The 24,402-nt window shown below is 41.1% G+C and overlaps 1 protein-coding gene across 3 annotated transcripts in view; it reads right to left on the bottom strand.

Moving 5' to 3' along the window:
* The window catches only part of LOC117774480 (seizure protein 6 homolog), an 85,977-nt gene extending 76,436 nt beyond the window's left edge, over positions 1–9,541 (bottom strand). For 2 of the 3 annotated variants that reach the window (XR_004616089.1, XM_034606945.1), the window contains exon 1: positions 9,099–9,540. Coding sequence is in view for 2 of the 3 variants with exons in the window: in XM_034606945.1 (XP_034462836.1) it covers positions 9,099–9,183 (85 nt within the window). In the remaining variant the exon portion in view is untranslated. Of the gene's footprint in view, positions 1–9,098 lie in introns of all 3 variants that reach the window. The other variant, XM_034606944.1, reaches the window with a different exon arrangement.
* Positions 9,542–24,402: the final 14,861 nt, after the last annotated feature.

Genomic DNA, 24,402 nt, shown 5'->3' with positions numbered 1-24,402 from the left:
GTGATGCTATTTCCACTGCAATGTTTTTGGTGATGTTATAATAAGTATTGTTTAAAACCATTCATCATTGGAAATAGAAATGAAGACATCACGTGAGAGCACACAGAGGAGTGAAAAGCAGACACACTACAAATGCAATAACTTTCCCCCAGCGTCTTTCACACTTTCTCCTCTCGTGTTTGTCTTTGGCCATTTTCAATTACTCGCGGAGCTACTATCCCCTTCCTTGATCTATCCACAACATTGTTATCTTTCTCTGCTACTTATAATATGTTTACTCATCCTGATGAATTCAATTACATCTTTTCAGAGGAAATTACTGTGGGGGTGGCTCAGCCTGCCAGAGGTCAGAACTAACTGTGAATACTAAAAACTGCCACCCCCCCCAACACATTACACAGCCTATTACCTGCTTCTTTCCACACAGCACGCTCTGACCTAACATAAGCCTTTCCACTGGCACAGATGTAATGCTTTCTAGATGGGATCTGGCGTGAAGAAGAGGGGGAAGAGAGCTAGAGCTGTCGCCGGGCCTAATCGTTTCAGAGCGCCATCCCAACTGCAGCCCCAAAACACGCCAGTGCTGATTAGGGAGGTGTGCTCACAGCCAGGCAGAGCGTGAAAGGTGCAGGAAGGAATGCTCGGCCTGGGGGAGCCTAACCATGCCAACTGTTTTCTTTTTTTTGTTTTTCAGTGTGCGACTGGTCGATCGATAAGGTGCGAGGCCAAAGGCAAAGCAGGTGGAAAGTAAGCCGGGGACGTGCAGCCTCGAAAAAGTGGCAGGCATGGCTTCATTTAGGGTTTTGCTGGAGGGGGTAGTCTTCACTCGGAATAAATTGCCACCGCCGCCGACTAACCAGGACCAGTTTCCGAGTCCATTGCCCTCCCTGCTGGATGCCGGACCACAGTCGTCTGCTTTGAAATGGAGAGCGGCACAAGCAGAGAAAATTTCCCCTCATCCGCCGACGATGTATGTTGACAATTTCATCGTAAACGTGTGACTTTAAATCTCCGAAGAGATTGCTGTGTTGAGACAAAACACAGGAACCTCTCACGCAGTTATCTAAACGGAAGAACCCATTTCAGGTCTATCCTGACTGTCAAACTGATTAAACAAACAGGATGGGAAATGGGAAATCAAGAAAAAAACCACTCTCCTCTCGGCATTTGACTGCTTTATTGAAACAGGTAGTACTTCACCATGTGCTATTTTTAATAGTAAGAACAAAACAAAAATTTACCTGCGATTGAATATAAACCAAATGTACAATAGCATATCAAGTTGCACCCTTGTTGTCATCTCTGTGTTAACACATATCTCTAGGTGTAGGAATTAAAAAGTGACACTTGAACAGGAGCTCATATTATTATGGTTCTGATTTAATAGCGTAATTGCTAAATGGCAGAATGGCAAAAGAGTATCCAGCACTGTCATGAACGCGGGAGTATTAATTACAGTAATTACAGTAGTGATAGTGAGTGTGATGTCAGTGTTGGTGTAACTTTAATAGTCAAGGAAATTATACCTACAGACTTCAGATTTATGAGTTGAGCCAATGGCTTGAAATTCAACATCCAAGGGTCTTTATTTTTATATGTACAATAAAAACTGTCGTCGAACCGAATGATAAAATTCTTACCTAGCTGGGCCTCCAATAGCACGGAAACAAAGACTAAGAATGAAACAGATATTGAACATAGGTCTCGCTTACTAATAATATGATACATTTATATAAATACATGTTATGTATATATACATACATTCACATGCACATACGCATGTACTGTATATACACACACGTGTGTTTTGTTCAAAGAGCAGCAGCAGAATCTCAAGGTGAACATTATTGCAACAGCTAGTTGTTGTGTTGAGTGTGTGTGTTAGTGTTTGCTATAGTTGTATCCGTCATACTGGTGACTCTGAGCAGTGTGTATTAATCTGCTTGATGGATCGAAGCTGTTACGTTGCTTAGAAAATTTAAATGAATTCAAATAGAAAGATTTTCTCTCTGAATGGCCTGATTTTGAAAGATGAAGCTGCCACACAGAATGAATATCGGGAATATGAGTCTAATCACTTCACAGTTTACTTAAATTTAGATCTAAACCAAGTCAGATTAAGTGAGAACACAAAGATTTATTTCCTAAATAGAGTAAAAAACAGCTGTTCGTGAAGACATCCGCGCAAAACAGTGATGAAATCCATAAAAGATCCTCGCAGAAATACTACTTTTTCCCCTCTGACAAATAAAGCTCCGCACTTTTGAAAAGCGGTGAAAAATATACGAGGCGACGACTCAAATTAGGATGCATAGAACAGTCTCACGGAGCGAGAGAGGCATTTGCACATGAAGAGTTGAAAATGAGTCGCATTCAGCCAAGCTGTGAGCTCCACCTAGGAGGCAGTGAAAGAGACCGAGACAGGCACAGAGCGGGGCTGAGGCAGGCAGGCGCCAAGCCTTGAAGAGGGCCACTCTGGCATAATGACTCTCATTTACCATTGACAGGCCTTGGGAAAGTTAAACTAATTATGACAGCACACAGATGCTGAATAGCCCTTGATGGAGTTAATCACTGGCAATCTAACAAACAGGTGTTGAATGATTTCTGTTACCTCCCCTAGAATTAGAGGATGTTCCGCTTTTTTTTCCAGCGCGCCACGATCCCGGGAGATTTCACGAGCAACACTTCCAGCTCTGGGAAACAGAAAGCCGGTGCTGTGACCTCTAATGATAGCGAGACAAACAGAGAGATTCACAATTGAGTTAGATGAGCACACGCAAAGTGCTCGTTCGAAAACATGAAATGAGCTTCATTCCGCTGTCGTAAAAAACAGGTGTCAATACAAAGGCGAGGAAATGTTACTCCATCCTTTCAGTGGGTTCATTAACACTCTCAGTGGAGCAGATTCCAATATGATCCTCTTCTCGTATTAATCTTGAATCAAGACCAATGCTTCATGGTGAAGTGTATTCCAGTTCGTTTTGACTTTGTCGTTTGAAGGTGCAGTGACTGATTCTGTTGACATTTGAACTCGACACCAAATCAAATACTCCTTTGGCACCAAATTCATGGCTGTGAATTACCAAGGCAGCAAACGCAGCATCCAAAACACAACAGTGTATAAACTAGAGAGCGCTTGTTGTGTATTACCTCTGCTAAAGAAGTTTTCACCCTTTGTTGTTTTCTGTGCAAGATAACACAAAAACAACTACACAGATTTTCACCAAACTTTGTGAAAGGATGCTGCATGAGTCACGGGTGAAGCCATTACATTTTGGTCGAGGTCCAGGATTTTAATTTTTTTTTATATTGCAGGAAAAGACAGTTTAAAACCTTTTCACTGTTTTGATGAAAATATATCTATATCATATTTAGGGAACTGATATTTATGAGTGTGTGTAATTTGGTGCAGCATGTTTTAAGTACAAGAGGACTGTTGGAGGTATGCGCTCTACTAAGTGCAATTCTATTTTGTATGGTATTTGCATCCAAGCCATTCTAAAGTTGCATCCTACTCTTCCTGCTTCACTGTTCTATATGTTTCTTCAACATGTTCTACTACTACTACTACTGCTGCAATAAATAACACATGTAACCCATACTGCAGCCAATATAATAGGTCTTCCCACACACAACATCTCTTATCTCAACTGTAAGGCCATCACTCGCACCACAACCTCAACAGCACATGACATCACTCACTCAATCACTCAACTGCCACTTCAGCAAAAGCCAAATACCTACAGTCAAAGCAGTCATCCCATTGTTAACCCAGCTAGGCCGCAAAGTTTCACGTTTATAAGATGTTCTTACGATTACAAACTAATGTATCTAGCCTCTCAAAAAACAACTTCTGCATCCGTCTTCATGTCTTTAAACTCTCAGAGAAGTCTTTTCCAACGTCTTTGCTATCTTTACTATTTACATTTTCTCTGATCTCCCCTCTTTGCCTCGTGCACAAGGATGAACGCCCCCTTGTGGCAGACAGTTAGAGAACCATGACGACATATTCACTGGTTTTGACATGAAGTGGATTAGAATCGCTCACTCCACCTTTGAGGGTCATAAACCTACAGTAAGTTTCCATGTGAACTGAAAGCTAAATGGTTGTTTGGTAAAATCCAAAATGCAATATGTTGTGTTATCTTTTGTCAAATATCATTATGATGTCTTGTCCAAATAAATCATTAATCTTCTGAAGTTAAACAACAAACTTTCAGGATTCTGCAGTTTGCCACTGTTGTCTCCCGTCTGTTTCTCTCCTCTCCGTGTGTGTGTGTGACCAGTTTTACATCTCTCCCCCGCCCCTGGAGCCCTGGAGCCTTCCCACATCCTGGTCAGTTCACCTGCTTGCATTCATCCCATCATCCTGTTCTCCACAGCATAAAGACCCCGACTGTGTCCGAAATCACTCACTAACCACTACATAGTGACTAAGCCATTTTGTGGTGCTGTCCTTGTGTTTAGTGACATTTTTTATACTTTATATAGTGCACTCATAGTTTCCCACGATGCATCCTGAGAAATAGTGTACAACCGATATACCATCATGCATTGTGTCGCGGCGGACAGGAGAGAGGGCAGCGGGAACAGTCAGACCTGTCGTACAAAAGTAAATACGAGCAGAGTAGCACATCACAGCACAAACTGAGACAAACAAGTTTATTTCTTATTTAACGATGGTCATTCAACATGTTTTTTACCTAACAAATATCATCCTAAGTGTCAAATAAACATATGAAATTGACTGTGTGATTTTCCACCAACCAACGTTGTTGTTATCACAATCTTGCGACAATGACGTGATTACCGGCGCAGAGCAAATGCACCGAGTAGTGTCTGGAATAATTTTTTACTTTTGCTGGTGAGCTCACTATATAATCCTTTACATAGAAGTCACTATATAGTGAAGTAGTGGATGGTTTCAGACACAGCCCCAAACCCTACACACTTTCATCGTGGGATCTGCCATAGTGGTATTTGTGCCATGACAAACTGTGATTCCCAACATTTTTTGTTGAAGATTAATCCCAGTTTCCCTGAGCTCCAGATCCACCTACTCTGTTGTTCTGGTTCTTCCCTGGTTCAGTCTCAATCCCTGGGGTTCTGGAGACATGGCCTCCTCACCTGCCTGACCCTGATCCCTCCAGTTCAGCTCATTTTGATTCCTCAAATTTCTGCCACTCCCGTAACTCCCTCGGACTTTAATTGTGTGAATAAACACAACTGGCTTTTTGGAAGTGTTACTTCTGACTCTGCATGTTTGGTCCTAAATCCAAATCAGAGACTTGAAGCTATTTTTGATTCATAAACTTTCCAAACTCCCAGATCATTATACAGCACTGTTGCCAGAAGATAATGTTTGGGCATAAAGATAATATGCCTGGCTGAATGTCGTTAAGTTGTGTAAAACTTCAAGTGCTTCACTCACTCGGCCAAGAAATGGACGCACAATTAGCCGTTAAGTATCTGTCATGTTTTTATTAGACAATTTGAAAACATCTAGAAAATTGATGTTGGTTTGTAGGGAATGAATGAGTCATGGCTGTCAAAGATGAATATATGTTTAAATGAATGTACTCTAGTTTCAGTACACCCACTCTGACTGAGTCTGAAGATTTCTACAGTATAAGTTCCTCCGGTATTTCTGACATAGAATCGGATGTGACAGAGTCCTGTGAAAGTAACCGCTACCACTGATGGCATGCTTAAAGCAGAGTATAAATTTGATTGATAGCACTTGTGACGACTTGAAGCTGTTGCCTTTAGGTTGTCTCTGCAAGTTAATGTTCATAAAAAGTTTTGTCACTCTGTCCCTCAGAGATTTGCAGTGAGATAATTAAATGCCTGTGGCGTTCTCACACGGTGCTAATGACTTGTTACAATTTGGAAAATCACGTCCTCGAAACGTAGTCGCTGGGAATCTCTATTAATCATGCAACGCATACCTCACAACAAATACATTAATGTTTTAGTGAAATGAATGCTGATTTCATTCGTATTAAAATATAATTAATATGTTGTATTTTATTTACCCATTTCTGAGGATGATGAAATGTAGATATAAGGAAAGCGCAGACTCAGAACCACTGGGTGCCTTTGACATTTCTACAAAACATCAGGGTCAGGGACAAACAAAATAAAAGTGCCTCATGAAAAGCCAGATTTAGGGGTTGTCCGTTTTATTTCTCTTGTTGTTTTCTGCAGTTAAAGTCGAAGGGCGGGGAGGTTTTGACTCCCCGCCCTTCGACTTTTAATGATCTTCCCCTCTCTCTCTCTCTCTCTCTCTCTCCCCAAATGACCTCCTCTTTTCAATGTGAACGGAAAATGCAACAAAGGCTCAACCAATGCATTAGCATATCAACATTATCCATCATAAACTTGTACTTTGTGCCTATAGTCTTAAATACTGTATTTCTTGCACACTCTTTTCCTTAGTAAATATTTAATCCATCCACTTTTTCCCTGACTCTGAAATGGCATGAAAACTCAGAAGCCAATATAATCTAATAATAATTCACAAAACAAAGAAGAAAATTACAACGGCAATGTTGTAATGTTTTTCCAGTTAATATCTACAGAGCATTCAGCGAGTGAGATTTTAATAAAACAATCCTGCCTACTGGTATTGTTAAAAAAAAAAAAAATCTTCACAGACGCTGAACACTTCAGTTGCGCGGCACATACGAAAATACATAATCAGCTTTTAGAAACGAGTGTTTTATGAGTCACAATCGATGTGCTGTTAAATCTCAATTGTGAAAAACCCCGGGAACAAAAGCAGTCTGATCTTGCACTGCAAATAGCAAGTGTAAGGAACAACGCAACATGAATGCAAAATAAAAACCCCGACGGTTGAAGGAACAATCAGTTGCTTGTACCTTTGATGACCCTCTGAAGCTGTAATTATAATGAAAAACGATTAACTGAAAAGGATGTTTTTCTTTTTTCGCACAATGCTGTGCTCGGTGCACATGGGGAAATAATGGCACGGTTCTCGAAGTTTTTGCAAAACGTCTGTGTTCCTGTGCTCACGACTGTGAGACGCAGTCAACGGGTGTTTGTGTTCCCACGTTAGAAGTAGCACACTGAAGCAAATTCACCGGCTGTGCCACAAGTGAGACCTCTTGTAAACCTAAACGTCCCTCACTCTCACTCATGTATCTAAAACTGATTATGGCAACACATCAAAACCATCAGAATTAAAATTTTAAATGTCCCACCTTGGAGGATTACAAACAGAGGAACATTTCCTGGCCAAGCATCAGCGGAGAATTCACTAATGGGGCCTGTTTAATTAGATTTTGCTGAAAAAGAAAAAAGTGCACGGTGCACTTTTTCCTCTCCCTAGAGTTTTGAGTTGTGACTGAACCATGCAGGTGTTTTTCTTGGGATATTTGCAAAAAAATAAGAATTAAAAAATAAAAGATCACACATCTCCTACTACATAAGCACTACTTCATAGTTCACTGCTGCATGAGTGTGTGTTAACTTAAAGAAGTTAATTAAGCATTTTAAGAATGTAAAATGTCTCCTGCGGATGTTAGGTTATACAACACATAATTGGATTTGCACTTTAAGGTTGTGGAACTCTGCTGAAGCAATGCAGCACCTTTCTTTTACCATGGAATTCAATCAGCAGATTTTATGTTGATAGTGTGAGGTAATTTTTCCGGCAGATTTTGGATGCAGCTGAGATGTAGCCTAATGACTGACACTGCCCCAGCAGTATGAAGTCATTTTCATAGTTACTGTGTTGTTTAGAAATAACTCGGTTCTCATAAATGTGTAAATTTTCAATCCAAAAACGGAAAGCTTTCACAAAAGGTTTCATCAAAAGAGGTTGTACAGAGGCATTTATTCCACCTCATGCAAAAGGAAATGTGATATAATAAAGTATGTTACTCGTTGTCAAATCAAGTGTGTGAATAAAAACTGTCAAACGTGCAAATTATAATTTTTTCTATATATTTAACACTTAATGCTGCTTATTTATATATATTCGCATTTACTACATATAAATATAAAAGTCCTTACTTATGTCCAGCACAGTGGACAAACTGTATCTGCATGCACTACCTCCGGGTGTGACTCATGTCTATGTCCTCTATCTTAACGAAAGGAGATTTACTGTACATTCTCATTAACTGTACGTTGATTGTAAAACTTTGCAGGCAAGTCGAATCATAAAAGAAAGCGTAGTTATAGTGATGATGAAGAGAGGGCAGATGCACAATAGAGAAATAATTAGGACAAGGCCACTGTGCACGGATCCGTGGCCGCTTCCCACAAGCACTCAACTGTGTCAAACAGCTTGGTCAATAATCTTCAGCAATTCCCGAGGATTAGAGTCTTATTACCGAGCACCGTCTGTCACACAGACCTCGGTGCCCAAACAAGTCATCCTCCCTGAGTGTTTACTCTGCAGGTTTCAGCAGATAAATAAGAATGTCACAGGGGATCTGACCACATTAGGTTGAATATGGATTAAAAAAAAAACTATGTAGCTTGGATATCTTAGTATTATTTTACCCGAGGATTTTCTTCAAGCTGCATCTGTGTCCAAACGTGTGTTTGTGAGTGTGTCTGTGTGTACGTGCACTCGGGGCAGCTCTGAAGAGGTGCTGTAAGTTCTGACCATTATGTAACTGACTGTTAAACACATTTTACCCAGTGGCAAAATGTGAGGATCTATAACTTCTGATTAGCCATGTACTCTGTGTGCAGTGTGGAGCCACATGGACGAACGATTTTCATTTAGTTCCTGCGTACTTCTGATTTAATATCTGAGACAAAAAAAAGTGGTATTTCATAATGTGTGTGTGTATGGAGGAATTATTTGTGGCATTTAACTTTTGCTTTTTTAGACAGTATTGCGGTTTCTCTTTTACACCTTGCATATTGTACGATTTCACCATCACGTTGACTTTCGATTTGTAAGCATTTCTTTTTTTTTTTGTTAATACAGCCACAAACACTGAGTCGTGAAGCTGCTGTCATTCCCCAACACTTAGCTGTGTAGCTTCGCCTTGCACAGTTTGAAAGAAGGAACAACCCCCACACAAAGTACCTCCGTGCAAACCCCAAGTTCCTACCTTGCCCGTGCGTTTTGCCCGCGGCGGCAGCAAGAACCAAAACCGCGAGTAGGGTCTTGAATTGGCAGTCTTGTCTCCCACACATGTCTCCCGAAAGTCGAGGTCGCTCCTCGCGTGTACAGCCGTCTTTGTGTTAGAAAAAAAAAACACAGAAATACTTCCAGGGCTTAAAAAGAATAAACAATACAGCGGGGGGTGGGGGGGTCAAAAATAAGCAATGCGAGGATAGTACGGGCTGTATAAGAGAAAGAGAGCCGCGCTGGTTGCTGGCGCACTTCCTCCACGATAGGCGGAGTGGAAGGAGTCGAGGACAATCAAGTGAAATGCGGAGGTCTCTTTGTAATGTGGCCGCTCAGTGGAGCGGGTTCCTGGCGGTGAGAGCTGGCGGCACATGGAGAGGAGAGAGAGCAGCCGAGACTTCAGCACCGCGGACAGCTCCTAGCGTCAGCGCAGGGAACAGCCCCCCTGCGAGTTAGTGAATGGAGGGAAAAAAACCTTTATTTTTTAAAAATACAGTCATCTGATTATCAGCAAACATGTTTTCATTCACACACCAGTCATTATAATGGCCAGATGTACAGAAGAGGGGATGTATTCAGGAATGCCTGAATCTAGTGCTGCTAATTCATTACAACAGACACCAACAGACAGTTTTTTCTCCTCCAATCCCTTTTTTAAAAATGTATTTTTTCATAAAGGACAAAAGATGAAACATACAGTTTGCAACAGAAATTCACAACCTCACCACAAACACAAATGTTTACATGAATAACAGAGAAATAGGAAGAACTGTTAAAAGTTGAACCAAAACAATTTGAGTGCGGTATTTAAAATAAAGAAAAGAAAAAAAGAGACTATTATCTCAACCCATTTGTGGGTCGCTTAGCGCTTACTCTCCCGTGATTGTATTCATTGGTTTTATTGGCATCATAGTTCGTACAGTCGTTCCCTGGCCTCAGAGGACACAATGGTGAGTGAGGAGTCTATCACATGCAATAAAGCACAGTAATCCATCAGAGGCTTTGAGATATTGTAGGTGGGAGGCAAACATGTTTTCAATATCAACATAAAAAGACAGAACGGCAGATTGAACGATTTGTCTTCTGTGCAGAAATCCAATGTTTGATCTTCAGAGTGAGCGTGATTCAAATATTTTTTCATATGTGCGTGTTTGCGTCCACTCCACCATTATATTGCATGACCTTTATTTACCGACCCTAATTTCAACAACCAAGGGTGTCAGGGCTGCAGCTGACTCATATTTTTGTGGGTTCTTTTTTTAAATCACATTCCCAGTCTGCATGACTGAGGCTTGAGGTGCTGGAAATAATCATGAGATGAGTCGCTGGGTGTCTTAGGTCAAGTCTTTTGTCTAAGTTCATTTTATGTTGCAGGGCTGTATCTCTTTGCCAGCGACATATTGTAATGGCTGCCCGGTGCTCGAAGGAGAATTGCAATGAATAAAGTGGGATAAGTTAAAAGCAAAACCAGTAAAACACAGTATCTGGTGACACGATAACAACGTAACAAACAATGACACAAATTCTAAGGAATACCTGAGTATAGTCTCCCGTGTCGGCAGAAAGCCGGCACTTGTACAAGCTTCAAGTGCCTCTGCTGTGACCTCTGACCTCCCTGCAGAGTCTAAATAAGTGAAAAGGTGATTTCTCCTGAAAAATCAATATTACATCATTGCTCTTGTAAGAGGAGTTAATCAGACTAAGGTAAATTATCAAAGAGTCTCTTAGCCAGCAAAGTCGTCTCCACAGAGTGCCGTGCTTTTAATTAATTAACAATCTCATCGTCCAGTCTGACAGAAGTGATTATTCAGAAATAACTCGTCAGACAATTTTGTATAAACATTCTCGCCCCTTATGACATTGGAATAATCAAAAAGGTATTAGTAGATAGCATCTACCATGCTAATCATTACACCCCCTTTAGTTATCTGGGTCATATTAGTCTGTTATATCAAAGGTGGCTTAATATAGCCAGTAAACTAATTGCTATGTGCCCACATTCTCTTCATCCACTTAATAATTTCAACATAAGTGATGCACAGACTATAAAATTCCCAAATGGTCCACAGTCTACAGAGAGATTTCTCTGCTGCTGTGTTGCACTCTTGTCACCTGCATGGAGGACGATACATCAGGTTGACGTGCGCGCACAGACACGTCTGTTTTTGCAAGACAGAGCAAAAAAAAAAAAAAAAAACAGCATCAAAACAAAAGTAATTAGAGGATGAGAATAGAGATGGGGGATGTGAGACATGTTGAATACACTGGAATAGTATATGTAAGCACATGCTATTTCAAATCAGGACCACTTATTCTAAAAATAAAGTAGTGGAAGCAGTGGAAATGTGCACCTGAGTTCTGCACATGCAGGACTAAACCGTAAGCCATGTGGGATTTGTTATCATCAGTCCATGGATGAATTTCTCACTTTTCTTTAGCACCTCTGGGCCTGAAACTTCCTGCCTGGGAATAACAGAAGTTTTACTTCAGGAATTTTGTATATTTCATTGTAAATCACACACATACACACATTTTGATCTCCTTTATTCTCTCCGTCTCCTTTCCTCTTTTTCATGTTAACTTTTTTTACCGATTCTATTTGACTTTGTCTCACTTTGCCTGTCTCCGTCTCCTCTATCAATGCGTTCTAAATTTATCTCTCTGTTTCCCTCCTGCCCCCCCCCACATCCCCGAGCATGGGACACTCTCCTTGCATCACTCCCGTGCTCCCTCCGGCCTGACGCTGAAAAAAAAAAAAAAAAAAGGCTTTAATAGTGCAACTTTCCCTTTAGTGAAGCTCAGCGGAGCCATAAAGCAGCCCTGAGGTCTAGTTGGCAGCCAGATGGTTGCAGCCGAGCTTTCATTCTGCTAATGGGTAGGGGGGCTGAGCAGTTAATGAAAATCAGACTCTTGAAATGAAATGACCAATGTCCCAAGGTAATGAGGCACACATCAGTGGCGAGGCCGTACAAGCATTAAGGTAATCTTATATGGCAGTATTATGTAAAACATCTTATGATGACTGTTCATTAGATGGCTAAGGACTGCCAGATTATTTCGTGGCGTGTTCAGGCGAACAAACACACTCCTACTGACTCACAGCGCGATCTGATATTTAGATTGACTTCCTCGGCTAAGTGCTTCATCCGAGCAAAGGCTGTGTGCCAAATGCTATCAATGAGTCCCTGCCCACGCAGCATTATAACCTACAAATTACAGTCCACATTACAGTCACAGACAACAACAGTATCACAGTTACAGGACTCACAAATGCATGCGGGGCTAATCAACGTGCATTACATTCGCAGTGCACAGCCGTGACCCCTTTCAGCCAACAGTTCCAATTAGAGGACTGTCCTGAAATCTGTTCACCGCTCTCTCTGTTATTTACCGCTGTTTGTCTTGCATCAGACTGTGTGCCGCTGCGGCTTCAGCTGTTTGAAGGGAGGAAAATGTGAGAAATCGGGGGACTATTTCCTCATGTGTTGCAACTCAATCCTTGGCTGACCGTTCCTCTTTGTTGATTTTTAGGTTTTAAGGGGATTCTTGGGTTTTAAACTTTTTTGAAGGAGTTTTTCCTTTCCGGAAAATGTGCATCATTACCACAGCAGTGCGGCAAACAGTTTTAATCATCAAATTGTAGTAATCACTGAGAGAAGTCTGATCATAGAGAACACAGCAGCAAGTGCTATTGTGCATTTTGTCCGCTGAAGATTGTGAATCTCTAAAAGCATCGATTCCCTCCAAGAGTTTCTTTTTTGTATGATTGCTAGAACCTGTATTTTTGAAGAATAGTCTTAGTAACACAATACAGATTTTTCACAAAAAATGCTAAATTACAGTTTTCTTGTATTTCCACATGCGTGTCAGCTGACATTGGATTTATCAGGATCAATATTATGTAATTACACAACGGTGAATGTTTTTTGAAGCTGTGTCAGTGTCGTCAGGAAAAAAAGAAACCTTTTGTCGGTACGCTCTATTTTATGTTTTTATTTCCTTTAGAATACAGGTCCTTACAAAAATGCATAGACGGTGCTTTTTCTATAGAATGTAATCCTTTATTGTCAAGGCCAAAAGTGAAAAAATACTCAAAATCCAATCTACTTCATGGCCTTTGCAAATTCAAGGACCCAGTTTCCCTATAAACATACATTTTCATCTTAATCGCCCATGCTAAGCATTCATAGTTCAGTGCAGCTTGTGGTTTTGTATTGAACTCCCCCTCGGCGACCACCTCCACCCCCACTTTTTTTTGTTTTGCACTTCCTCCTGCTAGAGCCCAGTTAATTGCGCGCTCCTCATTAACATTGGAAAAGAGCTCCCTCTGAGCAAGTCAACTGTGCAGTCGACAGTTTTTCAAAGCTTTCTGTACAAATCCATTTTCTACAGGAGAAAAGGAAGGATGGGGGATGGGGGGGGGGGGGGTTCATCAAGCTCCGCCTGACCTTTGCCTCAAAAATATGAATTTCACAAACTGCTCCATGGATTTGTAACAGTCGGGTACAATAGCATAGGGAGGAAACGTTTCTCTCAGCTGCGCACCCGTTTTCCTGGTTTCCACAGAAAACTACATGTCTGCGCCTGTTCGTGCTCACCCTGCCCTGACTGCAGTTCCAGCGGTGGGAATAGAGTGGATGTGACCCCAAAGACTGAGCATCATCTGTTAACCCCCCCAGATCATTGACTCTCTCTGACAGCCAGGCAGGAGCATCGTCTGCCCAGTCATGCGGGGGGCCCTGCCAATAGATTCTGTGGACTATGGTAATGAGCCTGAAAGGATTCCCAAGCTCAGCGCTGTCACTTTGACGACTCCAAAATTAACACTGGACTGGAAATTCTCAACACCTGCTGTAATAACATTCGAGATAGGCGTAATATGTCTTCGGTAATACAGGTACCAGAGAATTAATGTAACCTCTCTTGTCCAATGTAATTATAATCATGGTGGCACGGATGTGGCGCGATGAATGTTTTGAAAGGGTGAAGTGAGAAATTATGAGAAACTCGGCAGAGACGAGTAGTTTCCTGCAGGGTCTCTGCTGGTAGAGCTGTAAACATTTGATGCAACACTTTTTAATATACACGTGGGCAATATTGATGTATACATCAGTTTGTTTGTATGGATGTGTATGTATTTATTTATGTGTTTATGTTTTTCTTCTAACATTTTGTCTTGCCTGGTTTTGGACGTTTTCATATTATATCATATTAAGTTTTCAGGTTGTCCGTCCGTCTGTCTGTTCCATTCTTGTGAAAGCAATATTTCAAAAACACCTTGGGGAATTTTTCAAAGTTGGCACAAACATTCAATTGGACTCAAGGATTCACTGATTAGATTTTGGTTGCCAAAGTTCACGGTGGCCTTACAAAGTACGTTTATGTTTTTCTCGGATGTGACTAGCTGGAGGGAACGTCTTCAAATATGGTACAAACCCTCACTTGGACTCACAGGTGACTTGATTTCGGTGGTCAAAGGTCACTGTGACCTCTCAAAACAAACGTTTTGCCTCAGGAAAGCCTCAACTGAATTATTTCACATTTGGCCCACATGTTCATTCGCACCCACTGATTAACTGATTATATTTTGGTGGTGAAAGGTCAAGGTCACGGTGACTCACAGAACATGCTTTTGATCAGTTGTACCTTGGACTCAAAGGTGAACAGATAAGATTTTAGAGGTCAAAGGTGTAAGGCTCACTGTGACTTTATGTCAATCAGGAAAAACATTTATGTAGATGGAAACTCCAATGTTTGGCAGAGACATACAACCGCAGTGCAGTATTTCAAGTTTTCTTTCTTCACTATTCCATGTTGAACATTTGTAAAGAATTTGTCTTTTGTTTTCTGCCGATGAGTACAGAATAGCTCTGAGCTAGATGGGCCTCGACACATTACCCTAAAACATGCATTTGCACGGTAACACACGCTCAAAGACAAACAGCACCTACACATCACGTAAGATACAATGGCTGCGACACACATGAGCCTTGATTCACAGTTTAAAAAATGACTATTCTCTCTCGCACTGTAACACAAACCTTTCAAGGGGTGTGTGACATGTCGTCCCGTACTTTTACATGCACATCTCTGTTCGGCCTTTCTCCTCCTCCTCCTCCTCCTCTCACTACGCACCCCTCCCTCTCCTTGACCTTCTCTTTTCATTAGTCAGAGTGTGTCTCATGCCTCTGAGCATGCTGATAGTGCACCGCTCCAAGGCTGCATTTATCAAGATGATAAAGCACTCGCAGACAACAGCCAAGTATCTCAAGGCTAGTGGCCGCGGTACCTGACAAGTGACAACAAGTCACACAAACAGCCCCACCTCCGTCCTCCCAACCCCAGCCCCCTCCCACCGGCGTCGCCCATACACCGTGCCTGGTTGGTCACAGGTTGCCGCCTTGTGTCACACGAGCCCCTAATGAGAAGTTAAGTGAGGATAAAGGCGGGTGACTGCACAAGACAACAGATCTGCCCCCCACCTACACATTTACACGCTTTCCCGACACACACACACACACACACACACACACACACACACACTCATGGCACACAGATGGCCGTTGGGCTGTGTGTTTTGGTTTAGTGACATCCTGTTAAACCATGCAGGCCCTGAGTCACAGAAATGAAAGTCGCTGCCACTCGGGCTTCACCTTTCATCTTCGCCACCCGCTCGCCTCACCTTCTTCAATTCACTGGCTGTTTTCCACTTTCAGCCATAAAAGCCCCGTCTGCCAGAAGAGAGAGAATGAGAGGGGGAGGGAGGGAGGGAGGGCTGGTGTCTCCAGCCAGCAATCATTGTTCAGCTCTCACAAACTTGACAGCTTCGATGATGGGAAAGTTGTGTGATTCTCGGCAAAAGGGTATTAGCAATTCCTCTAATGGAAGGTGGTGGGTGAATTTTGACAGGTTTTTTTTCTCTCCTTTTTTGTAACCATTAAATTTCATTTGGATGTCATTATTATATTAAGACAACTATTCAATTAAAATGAGAATTTATTTTTAATATAAATATATATATATATATATATATATATATATAGTTCATGGGAAGTCATTGTTACTGAAAAGGCTCCAAAGGCAGTTTTACTTTATTGCAACAGACTTGATTTATTTTGTTCCTTCCAGCTAAACTGTGCTTTTCGCGCCCTTTTTCTCTCCTCTGCTCTCTCTTGCTCGTTCTTTCTTACACACACACACGCACGTGCACAGACACACACACAAACACACATTATACACATGTATATATGTCATAATATTAATAAACAATGACGTGTTGACTATCTGTGACACTGCAAACCAGTAGTGGCAACACTGCTACACTACAACTTTGACACAAAGGATATATTTAATTTTTTATTAAAAAAAATATTGGGAATCTCAGACTTGAAAACATTTCAAGATACAGCAGGAAGTTCTTTTTTTCAAACAAACCATTTTAAATGATTGTAATGCAACTATCTACATTAACTATATGTAAAAGGTAACCGCTGGAGATTGTTCTCATTGACAAATTATTTGGAGTGAGATGATTCATCTCCCCCAGTATCTTCTTGTAGTGGAGCACGATGCTCAGGGTGGTGATGAAGGTTGTACAGATGTAATACAGCCTGTTTCTGAAGTGTTTCTGAAGAACCAAATGTCAAGGAGGATGGATAGTCATTCTATTACATTTTCTCATTCTCCAGAAGCTGACGGGTCATCTTGAAAAAGTGCAGCGGTTTGCCTGACACATAATTGTATTATTATTATTATTATTATTATTGATCATGACCACATTCTGAAACTGATATACCATTTAAACGGCACATTTGAAGTGGTTTTCTCTTGACGGATCCATTTTGGCAAAGGTCTGTTCAAGGTAATGAAAGGTTCTTGTATTGCAGATTGTTCAGTGTATTGTTAACAGCTCTAGACCAGAGCTCTATGGTTAAAGCCAAATGCTAAATAACAGCCACTACAAATTGGAATTACATTTCGAACACTCCGCAAACACACAGTGGCATTTTCAGTGCATTTAATGTCTAAATTCATGTTTGCACCGCTGCTCCAATACACACACATGCACTGTGTTGCTCTATCACAGCTTTTTTCTTTCCTCACCAGGTTGTGTCTCTATCTCTATTCCCAGATCCCATCTCTCTCATTCTCCAGATGCTTAACTCTCACCTCTGTCAGTCCTGCTGCATGTGAGGTGTCAGCAGAGGCTACAGCACCTCTCACAAACACATCCAAAGCAATAGCTCAGGGTCGGTGACCACTGTCGGGTTGTCTCTTCAGTTTTAAGCTTCAATAAAGGTACCTATTTCAGATTTATCGTCGGTAGCGCTGTATTCTTCACAACTCTGACCCTTACAGTTAGTTTCCTCTGTGACATCTCAGCAGAAAGTACATCATATGGTACGGTGGTGTGTGATTGACATTGGCAGCAGGATTCACAATCTCTTCAATGTTGCTTCACTGTGTGAGGACTCGGATTCTTCATTAGACTGTAACAGTAAACAGAACCATGATCCGGATCCTTCTTCATGTATCTATATCTTCTTTTCTTTTTCTTGACCCCCCCTTTTTAAAAAACAGTTGGCCCCCATAATGCCATTCGGCTCCTTTCTTGTACTGTAATCATGACTTTGCCATGATGGTAAGATTCAGAACAAATTATAGAATAAATTCAGATTTTAAAATTGAAATTCAGAAAAATTGTGGATTGTAAATTCATCAAATCATTTAAATCTGACTTGTTCTCTTTTGAAATTGAGAGGACCTCCGTTGACAATAATGTAAAGGATTGTGGTTCGATGCTAGCAGCTGATACTGGTGTTGTTGAAAAGAAAAGAAAAACAGCATGGAGAAGTAAAAATAACCTTATGGAAAGAAAAAGAAAAGATGTTATTCTATTCAGAGTTATGCTCATGGTGCCGGGCTGAGGCCATGACCTGGTGCGGGTTGACTTTGACCTCTCTGAACGGCTTCAGCTGCAGAGAGCGAGGAGAGCGGTTTGGCCAGGAAAAGCTTTTTTACAGCAGAGAGGAGCAGATATCGATATTTGCTGTTACCTGCTTTCTGAATGTTCTGAAAGACAAAAGAAAGAAAGCTTGTTTTTCTGTTATAATCAGTTGCCTAGCTGAGGCACAGCAGGAGCGATTTAGTGATTTTGCACAAGGATACTTCAACATGTGGCAGCAAGGGATCGAATGACTCACCCCAGTGATTAATGGTCAACCCACTTTGCCACTGAACTACAGTGGTAGAGAGGTGGTCTTTCTTACTCTAATGAACCAGTATCACTTAATGGCTCTTTATAGATCAACAGGTTACAATATATTTGACTGGATCCATTAAGCATATATAAGGGCTCGAGGTTCTCTTGCCTAGGCTTAAAATATATTTTGAAACAGCATTATTTATGAAATGTGCTTTTATTCAACAGTATAAATGTATCAGCAATGTTGGGTCATGTTATCTGGATTATTTCATATAATTCAATGTGAAATGCTTTGCTGTATTTTGATGTTGTCACTGAGCTCTCTGCTGTTACTAATGGACCCTTCTGCTCGGCCGTATACTTGTGCTCCACAACACTGCATCTATTCCACCCCTGCAAATCACAAAAGCTGAGCCATGTAACAACTTCCGAACAAAGGATGATGAATTCACATATATTTGGATGCACTTCCACGTGTTTCAATAGGAAAAGAAAGGTTTTCTGTATAGTTTTTGAAATTGAAGACGTCTGGCAGAAAGGAGGAAGACACAAACGTAATAAACTACATTTGCTATGAAAAGGCCATTCAATATGTTTCTCATGTACCAGCTTAATACTCACTGAGCAAAATATAATACAAATCTACAAATATATAGCATATTGACTATAAACAGACTGCGTAGGTATAGGCAGTTTGAATCCAGGGTGCAAATGGTCAATGCCACCACCAACAATAATAACAGCTGTATAAAGAGGTATTTACTGAATACATATATACATGAATGGCTATTGCAGAGAGAATGTCAACCACAAAACTATAAGAAACAAATGTTTAGTATAGAATCTTAGTGTGCAGCAGCCAGCGACACAGATCACATACAACAAGGATCTCACAGATTTCCACTCTCCAAACTCTGAAGATAAATAAATAAATGATAAAGGTGCTGATTAAACATGTATCCTAAATGTCAAAGAATTGTGCCAACCCCTGTCTGAAAACCAGTGGGGAATAAAAAGAAATTCAATAAAGAGTGGGACAGTGGCATTTTGAGAGCTCGGCACTGGGCGGCTACGCGAGGAGCAGCCAGGAGCTGAGGAGGGAGAGGGATGCAGCAAAAGGCAGGTGGAATAAAGTGACCTGGGGGGAGCGCAGAAGGGGGTGATAATAAGGAATCCATGTGACTGACTCGGAGTGATGGGCTTACCTGGCTATGAATATTTCAGACAGCAGTGAGGTGTGTTATTACAGCTCAGTGGGGGCACTCACAACATGGGGCAAGACATGTGTCATCACGAGATAGGACCGAGCACAAACACACACACGCACACATACACAAACAAAACCATTTTTTCCCACCATTCAGAAAAGACACATTTCACATTGCTCATCCACGGTGAATAGCTGAGTGGCAGAATGTTTTAATCAAGGAGCTAACAACAGTATCTTCCACTGACATGCTCCCCTGAATCGATACACCAACTAATCAATAAACAGGGAAAGTTTTACACACGATCGGAAGCCCGGCTCTCTGTCGAGTAGAGAGAGCGAAATAAATCCAAGTGCAGCAATTTGCTTGAGCTGGAAACAGTCCCACATGCCATGATGACAGTTAAATAAATATTCTGTTTACATGGACATGGCCGCACTGGGGTCTGCGAGCCAGTCCAGCAAAGCAGCTTCACTCAGCGAGCGAACAACTCAGAGCCTCTGGCCATCCTCGTACATTCCCCTCCATTATTTCACCAGCCGCCGCCGCAGCTCTTTTTTACAAAACAGTGTCTGGAGACAAGACTGTCATGGAGCACTGTGATGGGGAGGCATGTGTTGGTTTCTACTGCCCTTAAAACAGCAGAGAAATGCGCTTTAAATGTATCCAGAGTGGTGGGAGTATTCACTTCAAATGCCTTCAGCATAAATATGTACAGCACATGGACATGGAGAGAACTCATGGGCAATGATGGTATCAGCCATACACGATTTGTAGCCCTAAATGGCTTTGGTTTTCTCATCTTAAATCTGTGTCATGGCTGTTTCCTTACAAGTATTTGCTTTACTGTAATTCAAAGCAGCACACTCAATAAATAAATATTAGAATCTTGCAGATTTTCTGTAAAAACTGTCAGCAGAGTATTTCCTCAGTCTAGTTAATGTGGTGTTCAATTGGAAGCTCTATCTTACAGCAATTACAATATTTTAGACATTCACAAAAAAATAAAAATAAAAAATCCAGATGGTGGCTTCCAATACTTTCCAGCACCTGAGACGACGACAAAGCCCCGAGCAGGGAACAGCGGGTCTCATGCATTATACATTAGCCCTTAGTTATTCATCAGAAAGGACGCATATTAACCTGTGTGCAACCTCGAGAGCGCCATTAATATTCAGCAGAAAGCAGAGTTTGAACAGGTCCAAAAATAAACAGTGTGGCTTGTATGCGGGTGGGACAGGTAATTAAGACGTGTTGTCCTTCAGCCCCCGCACAGGAAATCACTAAATAAACCTGTTCTATTCTCACACTGAATTTAAAGCCAGGCTAGAAACTATTAATTTAGATGGTAGACACAAAATCATAGATTTGTACACTGTTATTGTCAGACGGTCAACAGGCTGTACCATTATTTTTTTTAAGCAATTTTGAAAACTTAGCAATGACTATTATTTTCAGTTATTGACAGTCATTCATAGACTTTCACAGAAAAAAACAATAACTTAGTTATTGACATGTTATAGAAGTCGATAAAATGCTAAAGTGAATGTATAGAGAGTCCAATTTTTTTTATTAATTAATTAAAAATAATTAATGGAAAATCATGCAAATTGGGTAATCTGTTAATGTACTTTTTATGTATATGTATATGTATGCATATAACCAAGTACCACCATCATTAGCATATCGCATTAGTAGAGTTCCTAGCTCTGTGGGGGCCAACAGCCCCCTGATGAAACCAAGTTCTTATCTGCACCAAATTGCACAATCTCATATTAATATATCTAAATATATCTGCACAGAAATTGAATGGGTTCTTTCCTGGCCCATACCGAATGCTCCCAACAAGTTTTTTGCTTATCCGTCTTGCAGTTTTTTCATAATCTTGCTTACAGACAAACTGCCGGACTTATGGACATGCCCTTGGTGAGTAAATGTTTATGTAGAAACCAGAATCCTCCACTCTTCTTCTGAAGCTGATGCATGTAGCTTGACAACAGCTAAATAGCATTTGTTAAGGGATGAAAGGGAGATAATGGAGAGAGTGGTCTCTCTCAATCAAGGGATTCAAATTAAGTATCCTTTCTCTAAAACTGCTTTTTTTATTATGTATAATACACATGTGTGTGGTCAGCCCTGTTACATATACACATGAAGAGATGCTACTAAGATGGTAAGTCCCTATCAGCTCAAACCAATATTGAGGTTACAGAAACATTTATGTCTGGAAAGTCTATAAAGTCAATATTTCACTCAGTGAATTTAATTATTCACTGGATTCCAGGCAGATAAAAATGATGGTGAGAAGCCTGCCAGTGCACCAGAGCTGCTGAGAGTTAATGAATCTCACCTGTCTTGTAGAAATACAATTCTACGGCTGAATCCGCTAGCTCCTGAATTAACATGATTCACTTTCTACCACGCTGGCAGGCACAGGAGCCGCCGGTGAGGTGGAGACCGGGGAGAGAGGAAGGTGCCGTCTTCGCTGCCATGAATAGCACCTGTAAAATGGCCAAGCAGGTGTAAAATCAACCCGTGTGGAGAGTCCTCGCAGAGCAAATTTTTACACCTGCCAGAATGTAATTTTGGTTGAGCAGCAGGATGCCTTCCACTTTATACACAAATCATGCTGGGTTTGTGTGTACGTGTGTGTGTGTGTGTGTGTGTGTGTGTGTGTGGGTGTGTGGGTGTGTGGGTGCACGCTTATTTCGAAGTTTAGAGAAAAAGGCAGTAAGATGAGACGCTCTCCCAACCATCTCCATCCGTTCTCGACTTGGCATGTGCACAACCCTGACTCTGAACTTATAAAGAGGGGTCCCGCTTGGCAAAGTTAAAACACAACAATTTAACATCACTGTTCCAACTATATGTTCTTTGGAAATCGTGTGTTTTGCATCCGCCTTCCCTTACAACCCAGAACAGAAGCAGGAGGTCGGGTTCATCTGTATAAACGGAGACCTTTGGACAGTGAGGAGGAGTGGAAGCAGACAGACTCACCACAGATGAACAGGATTACAAAGATAATATTATGTGAAATGAAAAATAAAAATTATAATTTCACAGCTGGCTGACTTTTAAAGGAATTGAAAATACGGCTGTCCTTCACATAAAAATTTCTCTAAGAAAACCTCAGTGACAGTATCTCTTTAAAGTTGGAGGGCTCACGAGTAAAACCTGAACCAAACTAAGAAGCACCCACGCCTGAAAGTCTGGACAAAGGCTTGTGTCTGTGTTACATTGTTTATATTTGATCTGGTTAGTTTTGGTTTCACATTGTATTTAAAGAACCGCACTCAAGACTTCTGTACAAAGATCCTGTCATCACCTGAGCGGGCTGCCTCTACCTTTAATTGACATTGATTGGTTTGTAGACGGCTGGTGTCTAAAATCAACGTGTTGTCAATTCATCTAATGTATTCACTAACTTTTTGGAATAAAGTACATAGAAAAAGTAGTATTTCTGTTTTAAATGGAGAAAATGAATACATTTTGTTGCCAGTGTAATATCATAATGGTTTTACAACCAGCAAACTGAACTTCCTCATCGTTCAGATACTGTATTGTACAAAAAACTGGAACCATGCATCGTTTGATCCAGACCCTCTCTTGTGCTCAGACAAAATTTGAGTCTGTTGGACCAGAGGCATCTTTCACACCTGGTGTGAACTAAACCAAAAAGTCTGAATGAAAGGACCAAACAAACTTGGTGTGAAAGCTCCCTAAGAGTCATGTTGAAGAGGGTGAACCCAGGTGCAGCAGTGCTTTGAGGTAAAAATATCTTGGTTGTGTGTCACTGTGCTTGTATTTGCTTATAAACACTGAACATGAATTACAGCTGGGGAGGATGGGAATGTCATTAGAATCACAGGTTAAGTGAAGTATATCAAGTATATCAAAGGACAAGGTGGTGGATCGACTGTTACTCCAAATAACAGGTAAGCTGACCTTTACTTGTAAAATTGAATTCCCTCTTTAAACAAATCATCACGACAATAGTCTAAATAATTTTTAATGATTGTCACTGTTTATACATGTGTCACACTTAGATCTGCGGGTTCAGTAGATGTTCTCTGTCAGAGCAAATCGGATTGGCAGACTCCGGTTGCTGCGGGCAACTAAAATGTCAACCTTTTGCATGTAGCTCGTGTCAAACAGAAATAGGAAGGGCTGACTTAAAGTAAGAAAGATGAAGGTGTGTGTGTGTACAATAAAATACTGTGTCAAGTAAAGACAAAACTGACAAACTCAATGTCAGCAGCATCTTGAGGGAGGGGGAATTGTCAAACAGCAAATGTTGGATGCCATAACAACAGCAGTCTGCAGCTTCAGCGGTGATATTGATTTATGATTCATGCACTTAACTAGATCTCTAAACAGACACGGCAATATCTTTAGATTTAAATGGAGTGATGGTGTCGTACGGAGAGCAACATCTCTGCATCGAGAGCGGCATGTGTTGAATGGGTCCCTCTCTTCGCCGTTGCCAAGGGAGCTGCAGTGGACATACATGAATAATCTGCAAGAGCCGTGAGCTGGACTTTATCCTCGAGCAGTGCCACCAGCTCTGGGCAAAGTTGGAGGTGAGGCTAATGCCACTGAAATGTACTTGGGCAGTGGAGCAAAAGAAGCTGTAGCTCCCCCAGATCAAACTTCAGCTCCAACACCTTCACTTTGGCTATTTTCTTTTTTTCTCTTTCTTTTCACTGCTCAGCCAGGAATGATGTGATTAAAAAAAAAAAAGATTTAAGGTTTAAAAAGATTCTTGTTCTTGATTTGAAAATGATCCTTCAGATGTATTTAATCCTTCAATTAATTCTGCATTTGGCACGGTTCCTGATTTTACTCTTAGTAAAAGGAGAAGGATTTCAAAA

This window comes from Hippoglossus hippoglossus, chromosome 14 (genome assembly GCF_009819705.1).
Source record: "Hippoglossus hippoglossus isolate fHipHip1 chromosome 14, fHipHip1.pri, whole genome shotgun sequence".
Classification (NCBI taxonomy): domain Eukaryota; kingdom Metazoa; phylum Chordata; class Actinopteri; order Pleuronectiformes; family Pleuronectidae; genus Hippoglossus; species Hippoglossus hippoglossus.
The sequence above is the reverse complement of the archived record's forward strand: the minus strand, read 5'-3'. Positions and strand labels throughout refer to the sequence as shown.